Below are 16,477 nucleotides of genomic sequence, written 5' to 3'. Positions count from 1 at the left end.
AGACAATAAGAAATATATATATATATATATATATATATATATATATATATGTGTGTGTGTGTTTATCTGAAGCTCGTGTGCGCGCTCCGCAATTGTTAATGCGCGCACATGAGATCAATTATTCACACTTGATATTTATATCCTTAAAATATTTCCCTCACTCCATGAGGCTCACATGTCGGCCTGGCTTGCTGTTCCGATTTGGCTCATCAATACCTGATGCCACAGATTTCTTTATAATTGTTTGTTTTAGAAGCAACGTGACGTGCCCTCCCAGCAGCAGCCGATCCCTCCACAGTAGTCTGTTTCTTTTTGATTTTGAATTCACTTGAAATGTGTTTATTTTGAAATATGGAGGAGTTGTTTTGTGGCACAACCATGCCTTTCTTTGTCAAAGTGATAAAAGGATGCAGTTAGTCACACACTGGCAGCCTCTGACTGCTCCTGTGGATCCTACCGGGTGTCATGCCACACTGCAGCCCAACTTCCATTCTGAAATATAGGATCAGCCCTGCAGGCCAAGACCAACATACATTTTGGAACTAAATCAGTCTTGGATGGACTTGCATGCTCTGAGTGATGCGTGCGTGAAACACAGAGGCGTCTCTCAAGGCTTTTTTTTTTTTTTAAGGCAAAAACCTTGAGGAATAGCTCAGTGATGATGGGCTTCATTTCTCCCAAGAAACAGTGAAAGAACAAGGTGCAGACACACATGGACACATCAATTTTACCTTGCTACATTCACTAGGTAATTGCATACTTCTCTGCCACATTGTCAGATGGAATATGTGTGATGAATGCAGCTCAGGCCTTCAAACTAAGTACACTCCCACTCCTCCAGCTGGGCTATTTGTTCAACCAGCATGTTAGTTGGATTCAGGCATTCAGTGTGATGGAGGTGGCAGATATCAGGATTATACATTATTTTTTGGGGCCAGTTAACCCAGTGGTGGGCCGACTCAGGAAGGTACCCTCTTGTGAATTAGAGTGATTCACCCTGTAAAGCTGTCTCACCACCTTCCATCACCATCATCATTACCATCATTATCCATGAGTGCAAGCCGACAATGTGTGTTTTAATGTGCACATGCAAGTGTATGTGTGTTGTATTTGTTCTTTTTTTTTCACGTGTTCAAACAATCCTGTACAGTAGGCACACATTTGTAACAGTGACATCCTGTAAGTCAGTAATATGCATTTGTACATGACTTATTCGATCTGTACAGAAGAAAGGAACACATGGCTCCAGCTGTTACATGGTGCCATCCCTGACAAAAAAAAAAACCCTTGCCAAATGCAAACCATAACACGCAAAGTCGACAGTAGTGTAATACCCACTGTACCATTCGCACTCCAATCCTTGGTCCTGAGGTGCCAGCCGTTTTGTGCACTGTGGTCCTATCGCTGAGGTATGGCATGCAGGACTCTTCTTGAGAGGAAGCGTACCAATCCAATTTTGCAGACTTTCGGGGAAGAAAAAAAAGACCGAGCACACATGAAAGGTAAGAGAGAAAAATCCTGGCTGAAACCCCACGTGTCTGATTTGACATCCAGGCAGCTGACAAACAATTAGACCCTCCATAAGTAGCGCTCTGAACCAGGCTCGCCTCGGGATTAGGCCACAAATGAGCCGCACATCACGGCTTATGTCTTCTAAATGGAAAGTGTGTGTGTGTGTGTGTGTGTGTGTGTGTGTGTGTGTGTGTGTGTGTGTGTGTGCGTGTGCGTGTGTGTGTGGAGGCTGACTGTTATATGTGTTGTACAAGGCGAGAAAGGAAGTTTGGTGTGTAGGTGTGTGTGGGATGTGTGACATTTAGCAGATTGGCGTTATTATCTGTCCCTGCCCTTAATATATCTTGAACACCTCTTGAAGAAATTTGTATTTTGTGTGTTTCCTGGCTCAGAGGTGGTTTTTTTTCTTTATTTTCATTTTATGTGCATTCCTTCATGCATCTGTTCACTCGTGTACACAAATCGGCATGAACTCTGAATACCTACATGTCGGTGTCCTTGTGTCTGTGTTAGAGACTGCTCACTTAACTGCTGTGTTATTGCCGCTTTTCCGTTGTGTGTATGTTTGACATTTCATAATTGCACCATTACTCGCTCACTCTCCTCCTGCAAAAAGCGGGTGCATCGCAATTTACAACACATGCTACAAGCAGACAGACTCTTGCCCTTGATTATGGACCTGGGTGGAATGGCTTCCTCATCAGGCTGTCTTGATTCACCCCAGCATGTGGGAAGACACATGCTGCTGTGGGTGAATCTAATTGATTGGATGGCACCCAATTCCCAGGTCCAAGTCTCCTCAGGCAGCCAGAGAGTGAATCCGTCCAAGTGAAGGATGAGCTTAGCTGTTGGTCGCTCCCTTAATAGATTGGCATGGATGTCCTCCCATATGCCTCTGGTATCACCCTCAGACATCTCCGGGTGCAAGTTTGCCACTCCATGGGGCACAAAGTGACACTGACTGGATCTTCGCCGACTGCAAATGTGAGAACGAGCAGAAGTAGTCAGTTATTTCCAGCAGCAGTTTTACCGTCGCCACCAACCAAATCCACTCGCCTCTGTGTGGCCACCTGATAGGTCGTGAAGAGGTCATATTGTTAAAAGAAAAGGAAAAAAAAAAAGTGTTTTGAGTTTGGTATTTTACAACTAAATTCTCATCACAACAGGTCAAGCTTCTCTCTCCCGGAGAACACAAGTGCCATTTCAAAGCTTATTGGATGAAAGTCTCATTTACCCTTAGCTGCCAAAGATGACGTTGCCATGGAAACAGCTTCTGCTATTATCAATCATCGATTGTCTGACAGGTAAACCACCTTTTTATGTGAGTAATGATTTTTTCACACTTGGACATTTACAGTTGCGAGATGATAGGTGAAGTGCCAAAAATCATGTCGGGGATGATAGGATGTGGCCAGGTTTAAAGGAACACTCCTCTATATTGACTTCCATTCACTACACAGACACAATGCTTTCAATCTTCTCCTGCTCGCCACTGCGATTCTAACCTGGTGGAGAGACATTTTCCTTTTCTCTCAAACCTTTTTCCTTGACTCCTAGTGAGAGAATAGCTGACACAAAACACATAACAAATGCTTTTCTTTCGGGTAAATGAAGGCATTTGTGAATAATGTTAGTCACATCCAACAGGAAAAAAAGACAAGATTTACTAAATCTAAACTAACACCCGTTCCCCAAATAAATTGCTGCAATTAAATTGTTGCACATGATTGTGATTTTATTTTTTTTAATGGCTCTTTTTTGTCTGGAAAATATGAAAATATTCACATTTTAATGCCCATTAAACGTTACTAATAAGATAAAACTAACTGGTGTGCCACTGGCTTAATACGTACTTATCTTTCCTATTACAAGGTAGGAGTATTTTATTACATAATGTTGGGTACAGTTGATCATCGAGTTACATCAAACCAGCTGACATTCCTGCTGTTTTTCTGACCCCTAAGTCCTACTAAAAGGCAGATTTCCAAGTAAAATAAGATCTGTCACTGAAGTTATTGTGGAAGATTCACATCTTTCATCATATTCTTTTTATCATGTTTTATTTTTTCAATTTTATAAAATAGTTGTTGCTGGATTAACACCAGGTCATTGTCCTGGCTATGTTCTACCCAAAAAGTCACCTTTTATTTTATCTAAATAAAAAGAAATTCACTCCCAAGGTAAGGTAAGGTGAATACGCAGGACCTAAATTGAGTAAAATTCTTCTTTTTTATTAAAATACTCTTTTTATAGAGTCACGAATCAATAAACAAATTGAAAGTGGTTGAGACAAAAATCAGGTACAAAACGACTAAAATATATGAAATGACTCAAAACTGAATGTGCAAAATGACCTGGTGTACTTTCTTTAGAAGGGCTTCGTGTTGTTGGACTAAATATACCATTTGCACCATAGAAACAGAGAATCATTACTCGATGAAAACAGTTTAATTTTTTTCTGTCTGCACACTCGGACTGTTCATTATCTCTGACAGATTGTCTGGACAGTGGCTCGTACCACGGGCCGAGATGGAGAATGGAGCCGGGTGACTTGTTCATTCCCGTTGACTCCATAGAAGAAGAAGCTACTCTGACCTGCGATGCTAAGGGAACCCCTCCTCCTCAGTACAGGTAAGACCACCTGAACTTCTCTTAAAAACACATTCAAAAGCATTTATCTTTGAGGGTTTTTTTTTTTTTTTTTATATCCAGGATGCAGCACACAAGTTCTGTTCTGTAAAAAGATCATCATTAACATTTATTTTAAATTCTTTTAAAGGCAGAAAGACTTTCTTTTGGTTCCAGTTTCTTCCTTTTTTATTATTGAATGTGTTGTCAGAGCTGTCAATGCCACAAAAGGTTTTAGTTTAATATATGCGATAGAGACAACACAGCAGTTGTTTGCATTTATTCATATTCACAGTTTGAGAGAAATTGCACTCACACATATGTGTATAGAAAGATAGTGACTGTCTGCACCCAGCATCCCTCTTTGAGTGCATAAACAACTGTAAATTGCAGGATTCTTTTTTTTTTTTTTCCCTGACACAAAACAAAGAGGTTCCCTTGCTGGTTCATTTTCTCCAAATTAGACTGAAACACGTATAGACACTTGGAGCAGCGGTGTCATTATGGCTTTACTAATTCATATTGACTAGCACACCACCAATCTGCCTCTTGTCTCACCAGATAGTATCTCAGCTACACGTGTAGCATCTTAATGATCGTCTTCTCTTATAAAACGCCACGAGAGCGAGGCAGGTTGCTAGACACCAGTTGGCACCAACAGGCATTGATTACAAGTGTCTTTGGCGTTCAACATTGAAATTGTGGCGGCACAGCCGGCACAGATGAACTGAGTGACAGTGGTGTGGAGTATGCGCGCTCATTATTTCAGGCTTTTCACATTCCCCACCTAAGACCAGGTATTTCCATGTACTGATTAAAGGTGAGATGAGCATGTTTAACGTGGTGTCTTGTCAAGCGGGCTGTGCTAGGCTCTGCATGCCCTCAGCACCTCTCTGGCTTCTCTCTTGAAGTGTAAATGGAGTCACACTGCTGCCCCCCCCCCCATGTCTTCTCTTTTCCTTCTTTTCCTTTACTCTGCCACCCCTGTCAGTCACAGAGATATGAGGCTTTCATAGTGTGCAGACAGTGGCAGCACAGTAACTCATGAGGGAAAAAAAATTAAATATGGATCTTATATAGAAAGGCATCTTCGCCACACCAGGCCCTAAAGGTGATTCTGTATGAGGTTTTCTTTTGTTTTTGTTTTTTTGTTTTTGTTTAGTTTAGATTATTTCAAATCCATACAGGAAGTGACTGATCTAACCTTTACCTGACCAGAGAGTTTAATCCCATGGCTGTTGACTGCAGGGCCGAGCAACACACTTGAGCTCCTCTGGGGTCAGGTGGTCAGGCAACATGCGCTCACAAAATGAGTTTCAAGCAGAGTAATTCAGTTTTTCAGTTGCTATTCAATCATCTACCCTGTGTTCATGCCACTACTGACTAGCTGAAGTGCTTCAGAGCAGGTCAGAGAGCGGTGAAGATGGTCACTCGGGGATAAGAAGCTGAATGCAGGTGAAAGGAAACAGGCACCCGAATGTACATGTGTATTGCTCGTCACCGTCGTCCTTTATTATTCATCGTATAGCATTGGAGAAGGGGTAAGGTTAATCTGGGCACCTATCATGACACTGCTGTCTGCTGTGAGTGTCTAGATTGCAGCCGCAAACACTCATCAACATTCAATGGCTTGGTTATATCCTTTAAGAAATTATTTTGAAGGTTAGACTTGAAAGCTTTTGGAAAGTTTGCTATTATGGCCTTCACGTCTTTCATTTCCACTTAAGGAAGGCAGAATAGAAGAATATGGCCGAGTGAAAGAAATAGTTATTTTCTGCGCACAGAGAAAAATGATGGAATATTCTTGAAAAGTGGTCTGTCCTTCAACCCATCGATGCACAGAATAGCATTTAAAAAGCGAGTGTGGCGATGGCAGGAGAAGAAAAAGAAGCATTTTCTAACCAAATAATAGGGTGTGTTTGACTCAATGAATTAACCTTGTGTTTAAGAGTTCTCTCAGGTGTTTCATTTGTTTGATAGCGCAATCTTAACCTTTTAAGCAAGTTTTATTTATTTATTTATTTTTTAATTCCCACAGTCTGGTAAGTGTGGGAATCCAACAGAGGGTGAAAATGAGTTTAAAAGGCATCCTTTGTTACATCAGATCCCTGATACCTCTTGCCAAATGCTAATGTTTGGTCCTAATGAGAAGTCAAAGGTGGAGTAATGTCAAATTATGTAAATATAATGTGACAGAGAAGAGGTGATTATGGTTAGACTGATGATAATATCTCAGATGGCTTTAAAACCTTTATATCTGCTCCCTTTAAATAGCAGAGGACAGCTTTGTGTATGATACTCTAAGATTAAAATTTAATGATCCCTGTGGGGAGATGGGAGTGCTGCTGCAGCAGCAAGTAGCGATAGAGCTAAATAAAGACGAATAGAATAAAAACACTGCATAACTGAGAAATTGGCATTTTGGGGGTTTACATAAACACACGATCTCTGCGACATCTGTTGGCTGAACAAATGACTGATTTATGGACATTGCGGTTTTATGGGTTATTAGATTGCGGTGGACGAAAATATGCAGCTGTCATGCAACACGTGTGATAAACCGATGCATGAAACTATCAATCAACATTGTGACCACGCGCAAGGAACAGTGATATACTGCTTACCGCTCTCAGATCACAGAGAGGGGACCCCGGTTTGGTTCTAGTCAGGTTCCGTGATGAGTGGAGTTTGCATGTTCTACATGTGTGAGCAGATATTTTCACCTGGCACAAAGACATGTGTGTTAGGTTAATTGGTAACTCTAAAAGGATGTTTGCTCTGTTATGGCCCTTCCGCCCACTCTCAGGATCGACTCCAGTGATCCCAAAGGCGAATTTGGATGGAGCACATATAGAAGATGGATGTTTAACAGCTGTTACGTTCATGACACCTTGGACCGCTTTAGAAGATACTGCTGTTTATGAAGTTGAAAAAAAGACAGAAAACGACAACTGCAAAAGTTTATATTGTTCATTTCAGCTTGCAGAAGTCCAGAAATTCCTAAACCCCCTCACAAATCACGGTATATACAGTGCATTATCTTTACTCTTAGTGAGTTACCGCAGTGAGTTGTGTTCTCCGCTCACCTCCTGTCAGACCACCTTTGGTTGGTAGAAAGAAATGGAGTGCGCATCTTGCCAGGGACTGATGGTGTCTTTGCCCTCACAGATGGTCACTGAATGGGACTCTCATAAATCTGGGCCTGGATCGTCGGCGGCGTCTGTCTGGGGGCAACCTCATTATAGGCAGTCTGGACCGCTACCAGGATGTAGGGATGTACCAGTGTATGGCCTACAACACTGTAGGAGCGATCCTCAGTCGGAGAGCCAGTCTGCAGTTTGCCTGTAAGTAACAGATTTTCTTCTTTTTTTTTCTATTTAATGGAAATTCTGCACTGAACAGCAAATAATGCCAACACACGCCAAAATGGAAGGGCATTATTTGCAGTATTTATCAGTGTACTGCGACATTGGTGTGAAGCTACATTAAATGTTAAAGTACAGTTTGAGGGCAATGGCTGCTTTTCACTTTTGGTGACATATGCAAACCACGGACGGCTACTTTCGTTTGAGTTGTTAACCTCAGTCGGGCTGTTTCATTGGATGCTCTCTGGGGTAAAGCAATAAACCAAATTGCACAATCAGTGTTTGAAGAATATCTTAATAAGGGCTTAGCCCCAAAGAAAAAAACTCTGGCACAGCATACGGCTACTGTTATTAAAAGAAAGTGAGCTATAGTACGAATATGATGCTGCATTGAACTGCTTTGCTACAAAAATAAGTATTTGGACAATTTAGAAGATGTCTTTCTGATCACGTATTGGGTGCTGAAACGAGTAAACATCTCAGCTGAATATTGCAGATGAACACTTGTTGTTTATGTACTATTCACTATGGTTTCTTTTCATGCGCATCACAACAAAACATCTTTTCACACCTTCACTCGATGGCAGTGTCTGGCCAGGCAGATATTTTGGGTTTTATTTGACAAGCTTTTAAGATATCCACTGCAGAGATTTGTGCTGCTAAAAAAAAGAAGAAAAAAAAAAAAAGAATAATCACATTTAAAAAGAAACGGCAACAATAAGTCAGGAAAAAAATAATGTCCTGGTTACACTTGATAATGTTCAAACCTCACTGAGTCTTTGGATTATGTAGATTTAACTGGAAGTTACCAGTTTGGTAAACACGAAGGGATGCTTGAAAACGTACTTAATGGTAATTCTAATAATTAAAACAATTATATTTCTCTTTGTAACTGTTTGCATAACAAGCAGTTTACCTCTTACGGTTTATATTTACCACTTGTTCTATGCCTCACCCAGCGTTCATGAATAAGTATGTGGGTAGAGCTAGAGGCTCCTAACAGCCCAGTTCCCAAGTCATAAAATTAATATCCAATGCCTCATTTAGGTTTTGGCTTGGTGTTTCTGCGCAGCCACTCTTCTGTCTTCACACAGCCGCTTTCTCTCTCTCTCTGTCGCAGCCATTGCCCAAGTGTTATTCTCATTACAGTTTTCTTATGGGCTCATCTCAGTGTCTCACTGAAAGCTTTTACTCGGCTCTGTTCCATTCCCGTTATATGTGAGATCCTGCAGTGATCTTCCTTCTTTTTTTTTTTTTTCTTCCTTTTCTGTTCCCTCAGACTTAGATCATTTCAAAGTTCACACCAGAAGCGCTGTGTCAGTCCGAGAGGGACAAGGAGTGGTGTTACTTTGTGGAACACCCACTTCCTCAGGAGGTAAAGTCTCTGAATTTCTTCTTGACCCGAGAATCTGCACATATTCATTACTGAAGTGGAAATATACGAGCGCTCCCACAAATGCCATGCATAACCAAAATTTTGGGGGGCGTAAGGGAAACGCTCCTGAAAGATTCCTCACCTGTGATGTAAAGTTCTGTGTTCAAAGTTGTTGTGATTAAGCTGTTTCTTCATCACAACGTGCACATTCAGGCCCATAAAAAGTCAACCCTTTGAGTTCTAAATGTTGAAATGAATTAAGACTTATGCGACCAAGTTGTTTGGAATGCGAATGGCAGGAAGAAGCCACAGTGAGGTCGATAGACGGTTCAAAATGATGCATGACATTGTTGATCTTTTGGACTGGCGTGGTGTTGAAGCCCCTATACTCCTCCGACACGAACCCTTCAGAGAATTTGTAGGATATTCAGGATCGGCGTGTTTGCTCCAACTGTACAGCCGCAAGCAGGTATATGATAGAAATAGTAAAAAGTTCCACAGTAATGAACAATTGGGTCACATTGTATCCTTGCAAGATCAATGCATGTTCAAAGGCTTGATGAAAGTGCTCCCTGTGGTTGTAGTGAGGTTGGTTTAATATTAGAAATGTGTCGACTTAAAGTTGATTGAAACATTGCATGTGCCTTTTGTGTTTATGGTGCTCATTTGAAGTCATTCACTTTAAAAAGCTTATATCTTACTGGGCTGTGACCAGAAGTGACTAATCGGAGACACTTTTGCATGTCACACAAATGTTGCACAGATTCCAAGAGCGTTTTGGATCAAAGACTGAGATTTGAATAACATTCGCCGGATGAAATTACAAATCTCCGGTGCTTGCGACTGTCGCAACACACAAACATCACGGGTGTCACAGTGAGACAATTGAAAATTCCTGATTTTATAAATGCAGCATCTCTCCCCAGTCATGCAATCATTTTGTCATCAGTCATCTTGCAAAGTGGAGCCAGTAAAAAAAAGTGCAGAAGCTGCTGGTGAACTTGGTGAAGATCTGTCTGACATTTCATAAGGCTTATTTCTCACCTCTTAATTGACAAAAAAGAACTAATCCGAGAAGGGTTTGAGACATAAACAGCAGAGAATTGCTGAATCCTGCTGAAGTTTGGAGAACTCTTTCACTCACTGCGCTTGCAGTTTGTCACGACCCAGTGAAATGGGGACACAAGTCTCTGAATTACATTCAAAATTGCTCTGTGTTCCTGATACTTGCTGTTTGTCTTCCAGACCTTACCTATGCGTGGGTCTTCAATGAATACCCATACTTTGTTCAGCAAGACAATCGGCGTTTCGTCTCCCAGCAGACGGGAAACCTTTACATTTCCAAGGTGGAGCCCTCCGACGTGGGGAACTACACTTGTGTGGTGATGAACAGCGTCACGAAGGGCAAGGTTCACAGCTCACCTACGTCTCTGGTCCTCCGGACAGATGGTAAGACACGGCTTACGGCCATGATGTGACAAGCATCCCCTCGCAGCCTTGTATTATGCACCTCTCATTTGAAGGTGGCTTTAATCATCACGCCAGCATGAGTGCTCTTTGTCCTGTCGTGCCTCGCTGTCGTTGAGTCACCGAGTGCTAATGCCTGTAAGTAAACAGTTGCTCCTCAATGTAGGCCAGCAAACAAAGCAGCCAAATCTCTTCTTTGCTGACTTTGCTTTTCTTATAATTCGCATTCCCTTTAAAAGCTTTTCCCTTATGCTTTCACATGAATTCTCAGGCCTGCTCTCGGTGGTCTGTTGTTCTATTCTCTGTTATGCTTTCATAGAAAGAGTGTATAAAGATTGCCTGTGGAATGAATTAAACATAAGTCATACGTCACTGGACCATTACATTGAGTGTTCTGGTGGCTCAACCAGTTAGTTTCCACTCAGTGTACTGTACATGTAGCTGCATAAATTTAAATCCCATTGTATCACTTTCTGATCCTGATCTCGACTGTCTTTCCTGCATACCGATATAAACAATGAAACATCAGGCACCGGGAACTGCCCACTCAAGCTTTGAAACAACAGATAAAACAAGTCTCTCGCTGGATAAAAAAAAACGAGATTTCACATAAATTCTGTGTATTTCTCCGACAAGACTTTTAAATTATTCCTTGCAAGCATTTCACTGCACCCAGGTGACTGTACACTTAAGTGATGTACTACTTGGAGTTTACCCATGAGAGAGTGTTTGCTCATGTGTTTTATATTTGTCGTCTGTTACTTATACAGCGCCATTGTTTGGTCCATAATGCCAGCCATATTGCCTGTAAGTCATGAATATTGGAAGACTGAGCAAAGTTCCTGTGCTTGCTCTTTGCAGGAGTGATGGGTGAATACGAGCCGAAAATAGAAGTTAATTTCCCAGACAATGTGCCCGCTGCAAAGGGATCAACAGTTACGCTGGAGTGTTTCGCCCTTGGGAAGTAAGCTGGATTCCTTGATGGAAGCATCTTTTCAATCTCTTTCATTCCAGATGAGGAGTCTCCCAATCTCCATACAGTGAAGTTACTTTGACAATTACATTTCCTATGGCGCAGGATGAAGCTGTGATTGGTCTGAAAGCCATATATGGCAACCTTTTTAGTTGTTGTTGTTGGATTAGGATAAGTTTAAACCAGAGGTTTTCAAAGTGCGAGACATTGAGCTCCTCCCTCTCACAGAGTGTGAAGTATGTGGTTCATACTACTCTCATATACCACACAAGCTTTGTCCCGTGCCATTTTGTCATTTTTGGATGATATCGGGGACTTCTAGATGCTTTTAAAATGATATTACTATTGTTAACAGCTGTTTAGATCATACTGAATTAACAGCATTATGCCACTTGTGCTAGTTACATTCTCTTATTTCAAATGATCTGAATACTAAAGCCTACTTTATCATTTTAATTTGGCTCTATAATATCAACAATAAAATGCGTTCTGAAAATGTGTGTTTTTTATAAAATAAGTCTTAGTTTTACCCTCCAATTAATTCATTCTGCTGTCTCACAACAAGAATCCCCAGTTTCATTCTGCGCTTGGGGGCTTTCTGTTCTGTTTGAGCTTGCTCGGGTTTGCTCAGTGTCGTCCAGTTTTCTTCCACGGTCCCAAAACATGCATTGAATTCCCCGTAGGTGTGAATCTGAGTGTGTGGCTGTCTGTGGCTGGCGACCTGTCCAGGGTGCGCCCTGCCTTCAGCCATTGTTAGCAGGGATCTGCTCCAACCTTGGTCCCTGAACTGGATTAAGCAGTTGTGAAGATAAATGAATGAATGGATTCTTCCCAAAACGTAAATAACATTGATGGAAAAAGGCATCTCCTTGACCATAGATTTGCCTTGCTTCTGGGAACCCTTGAAAGCTCTCACACCTCCAAAGGCGAAGCACATCCTTCACTTGAAACTATTCATTCACACACACACACACACACAAAAAAAGATTTTAGCACAATCAGATGATTAATGGCCAGATTGTTAAAAGACACCTGCAGAGATTTTTTATAAAATCTTAAATCAGCTTTTATCAGAATCTTTTTTGACCTCTTCCTTTCTCATGTAGCCCCGTCCCAGAAATCACTTGGAGAAGAGCAAACGGCGTCCCCTTCCCCAGCAAAGTCAAAATGAAGTACTCGAATGCCGTGCTGGAGATCCCCAGCTTCCAACAGGACGACACTGGAGGATACGAGTGTGTGGCTGAGAACAAGATGGGGAAGAACACAGCCACCGGTCGGCTGGCCTTTTACGGTACCATCACTTATTTATTTGTAATGGTTACTCAGGATGCCTGAGAGTCACATATAAGCTGCAAATTTATTAATAAAGTTTTAGAACGCGCATTATTGCATATTAGTGGAAGAAATACTGATGACACGATGTGTGAATGGTGTGCGGGCACCTCGCACGGCACCTGTCACTACTGATGTGTAAGTGCCCAAATGACTGTGAGCGACTGTGTGAATGTGGCGAATAATGTAAAAGACGGTGAGAAGATTCCATTTTCGATCCGTGTTCAGACGTAAAAATTACACTAAAAGTCTTGTATGCACAGTCCAGCAGCGTTTTCACCTAATTTAGATATTTGGATCACGAATGAAGTCTTTGTGACAGTACACACACCAAAAAAAAGCCTCGTTTTGATTGTATTTTTAGTTTCCTTTGATACGAGAACACAAGACTCAGTTTTAGTGGCACAATGTAAGCAATACAAATGTCCAATATTGTTGATTCTGATTTTAACTTCTGATTGTTGTCCACACAGTTGAATAAAGCTGTGTACTACTACTAAATATAATATTTGGCTAATAAGCACACCCGATTTTAATTTTTCTCCCGTTTTTTTTTTTTACACTTTGCACTCAGTTTGCATCAGTTTCTGAATTTGTGAAAGTGGAGGGGAGAAGTGACACTTGTGAAATTGAAATTGACAGCATGTACAGTGTCTGAGGAGTGAGCTATAAGCGCCGCACTCTCACCAGGAAGTTTCCTAAAAAGCTGTAAATATGTAGGAGATGCAGGGAGAGCAGGCGGCGGTGCTGTTTATTATACACACAGAATTAAGGAGACAGGTTGAGTTGAATGGTAATGTCGGGGGCTCTTCACCAGTCATGAGGGCTCCCTGCTTTGTAATTCACTGTTTAATGTTCATCTTGAGTTGCCACAGGCAGCTGACACATTTAAGTGATGAAACTGATACTCTGCATTCAATCTTCTCTCCGTTAGCCTCTTTAAGACAAACCCATTCTCCTGACGTTTTGTGTTTTTCCGCTGATTCAAGCTGCCAATCTGCCTCATTTCCTTTGAACTATTGTGGATGCACAAGGTTTAATGGGGGGTGGGTGGGTGGGGGGATTCCCACAAATTTTGCCCTCTGGTCGTACTTCACCATATATTTCATTGGAGAATATTTCTGTATCCTCAGCCAAGCCTCAGTGGATCCAGACCATGAAGGACACGGCCTTGGCCATAGAGGAGAGACTATACTGGGAGTGTCGAGCCAATGGCAAGCCCAAACCTTCCTACACATGGCTGAAGAACGGCCAACAGCTTCTCTCTGAGGTAAATTACTGCCCGTCTTCTGCCACCTTCAAGTGTTTCATTTTAAAGACTTAATCTCCAGCTTCGCTTCTTCTTTTCATTTTGCAAATCCTGGCACAAAACACACTGCTGTTTTTCTTTTTTTTTTCTTCTTTTTTTTCTTTTTTCAAGTGTAATTCAGAGAGAGATGAGAGGAGAGTGTAAACATCTTGCCGAGGTGTGCCAGTGATGAGACACGGATGTAACTGTCTCTTATTCTGCTTTACCTTGGCAGATTACACAGTCTTAGAGAGTGGATCAGTGCGCTTCCCGAGAGATTGCTCCATTTCATCTGAATGGACTCAGTGGTTGTTTTTCATTATTCATGCCGCATGTTTAAGCTCCTTCAGATTTAAAGGACAATGGGCTCAATCTAGTGTGAAATATACTGTTGCAGCGTACCTTACCCCAGACCACCAGAGGAATACACGCAGTCTTGAATATCCTAAGATCCGTCGCCTTGAACTTAGCTGACTTGAACCTACTGCTGAGATTTATTTTCTTAGCAGTGTTCAATAATGCTCAAGGCTCGGCAGACCTCTTTTGAATTACTCTGCAAATACAACAAGTGAAACCTCATTATTAGGAAGACATTTTCAAAGGCCATATTTTATTCTGGTTTTAGGAATAATTTACCTGTCACAGAATTTAGGATCAGTTTCATTATGAAAGCTACAATATTTCAGTCGGACTCTGCGATGCTGTTCTGGTGAGGACTTTGGTCTCACAGTAAGCTGAGCCCAGTTCGATTCCAGGCTTAGAATCTGTGTTTGAATGAGAATTTTCTTGCAATGGAGGGTCATTTTGATTCTAAAATTTCCTCGAGGTGTGAGTGTGTATTTGTGTTTGCTCTGTGATGGACTGGTAACATGTCCAGAATGTACCGTGAGATTGGCAGGTCACAACCTTAAATTGGACAAATTATTGATCACTGAGGATGAATGGAATCATTCCAATAATTAATAGTTAGAATTTCATTTTGAAAATTAAGTGTGCAATGCCTCTGATGCGCCCACAGGTCATCAGTGGTATTAGTCTGTATGTGTCCACAAGTTCCCCAGAAACGTACAAAATTACACACAGTCGGAGGACCACGTGCTGCTGACATTCCTGTGTGGAGTTGTGGAGGGACACCAGCTTCCTCCAATGATCTAAAGACATTGGAATGGCATGGGTCACGTTGGGTTAATCTGTGATACTGATCTGACAGTTGGTGTGATTGTGTGTCTCTTCATTTTAACCCTGTAATGGACATCAATAGCTGGGATCGGCTCCAACGCCCAACAATCCTAAATTCAATCAAGTGGGTGTAGAAGATGGATGGATGGATGGATGGATGGATGGATGGATGGATGGATGGATGGATGGATGGATGGATGGATGGATGGATAGATGGATGGATGGATGGATGGATGGATGGATGGATTATCATTGTCCTATTCATCAGTGGCAATGCACTGCTGTTATCATATTTGTGCATATTTCTGCTCTGATCATCAGATCTGTTGTTTGATTTCCAGCCTTGATAACATTCGCTGTGTTATCGTTCTGCTGGTCTTTGTTTATCCTTTTTATTGTGCCAGTAAAATGCTTCCAAAATCTGGGCTGTACTCTATATGTCGGGATTTAAAAGATTTTTTTGGGAGATAAACAGTACATTTACATCGCAAAGAATCTTACAATGCATACCTCCAGCACTTATTTTTAATGACCCATGTCTTTTGGAAAAAAAAAAATCTTTTTATATCACAACAAATTAGTTTAGTCACACCAACACAAATCTAACAAGATGGGTTTTCATTACAAGGAATATCAGTTTTGGAGAAAGACCGCAGACAGACGAACCAGCAAGCTGAAACATGTTTACATGATTGTAAGAAAATGAGGCGGTCCATAACTGCAAAACAAAAATGTGGTTTATGCTCTGAATGATTAATTATGTACAATGTTGACAGTACTTCGAACCCAATCCAGTGTTTACTGAGACTGCAACGCCAAAGCTACCCTTTAAATCTTCAGCAAATAATCGCCTTATTTCATCCTCTTTTTTTTTTCTCCACAGGACAGGATCCATGTGGAGGACGGGGTCCTGTCAGTGTCCGTGCTGACACTGTCTGATGCCGGCATGTACCAGTGTGTGGCCGAGAATAAACATGGCGTCATATATTTTGCTGCCGAACTAATGGTTTTAGGTAGGATGGCATTTATCTCTCCCTTAAAATCTCAAATCATTGTTGGCAGAGAATCTTAAAGGTCATCTTACTGTCATTCTTAAAGGTTGTCTGGATTAGCAGATAATGGGGTCAGTGAGGATGGTTTTGTGAGGTCAAACGCATTTAAATATATCTTGCTTTTCATGATATCTTTCACTTTGATGCTGTGATGGAGATGGTGCGATAGGAACAGAATAGATTTGATGTTTTTACAGTGAAACCAATTAAAACTTATATTATTGTCTGCTCACTTTGCTTTTTTTGTCTCTCTCACACACACACACACACACACACACACACACACACACACACGCGCGCACGCAC

At 41.4% G+C, this 16,477-nt stretch overlaps 1 protein-coding gene across 1 annotated transcript in view; it reads left to right on the top strand.

The window, feature by feature from the left end:
- Positions 1 to 2,761: 2,761 nt before the first annotated feature.
- cntn3a.2 (contactin 3a, tandem duplicate 2) overlaps positions 2,762 to 16,477 on the top strand; it is a gene marked incomplete at both ends in the record, with an annotated part of 34,628 nt that continues 20,912 nt past the window's right edge. Inside the window, 9 exons of the mRNA XM_080468819.1 lie at positions 2,762 to 2,816; positions 4,008 to 4,143; positions 7,309 to 7,484; positions 8,785 to 8,880; positions 10,126 to 10,329; positions 11,209 to 11,311; positions 12,427 to 12,611; positions 13,786 to 13,922; positions 16,003 to 16,132. Coding sequence (XP_080324945.1) covers positions 2,762 to 2,816; positions 4,008 to 4,143; positions 7,309 to 7,484; positions 8,785 to 8,880; positions 10,126 to 10,329; positions 11,209 to 11,311; positions 12,427 to 12,611; positions 13,786 to 13,922; positions 16,003 to 16,132 — 1,222 coding nt within the window. The remainder of the gene's footprint in view (positions 2,817 to 4,007; positions 4,144 to 7,308; positions 7,485 to 8,784; positions 8,881 to 10,125; positions 10,330 to 11,208; positions 11,312 to 12,426; positions 12,612 to 13,785; positions 13,923 to 16,002; positions 16,133 to 16,477) is intronic.

This window comes from Lipophrys pholis (genome assembly GCF_963383615.2).
Source record: "Lipophrys pholis genome assembly, chromosome: 8".
Classification (NCBI taxonomy): Eukaryota; Metazoa; Chordata; class Actinopteri; order Blenniiformes; family Blenniidae; genus Lipophrys; species Lipophrys pholis.
The sequence above is the reverse complement of the archived record's forward strand: the minus strand, read 5'-3'. Positions and strand labels throughout refer to the sequence as shown.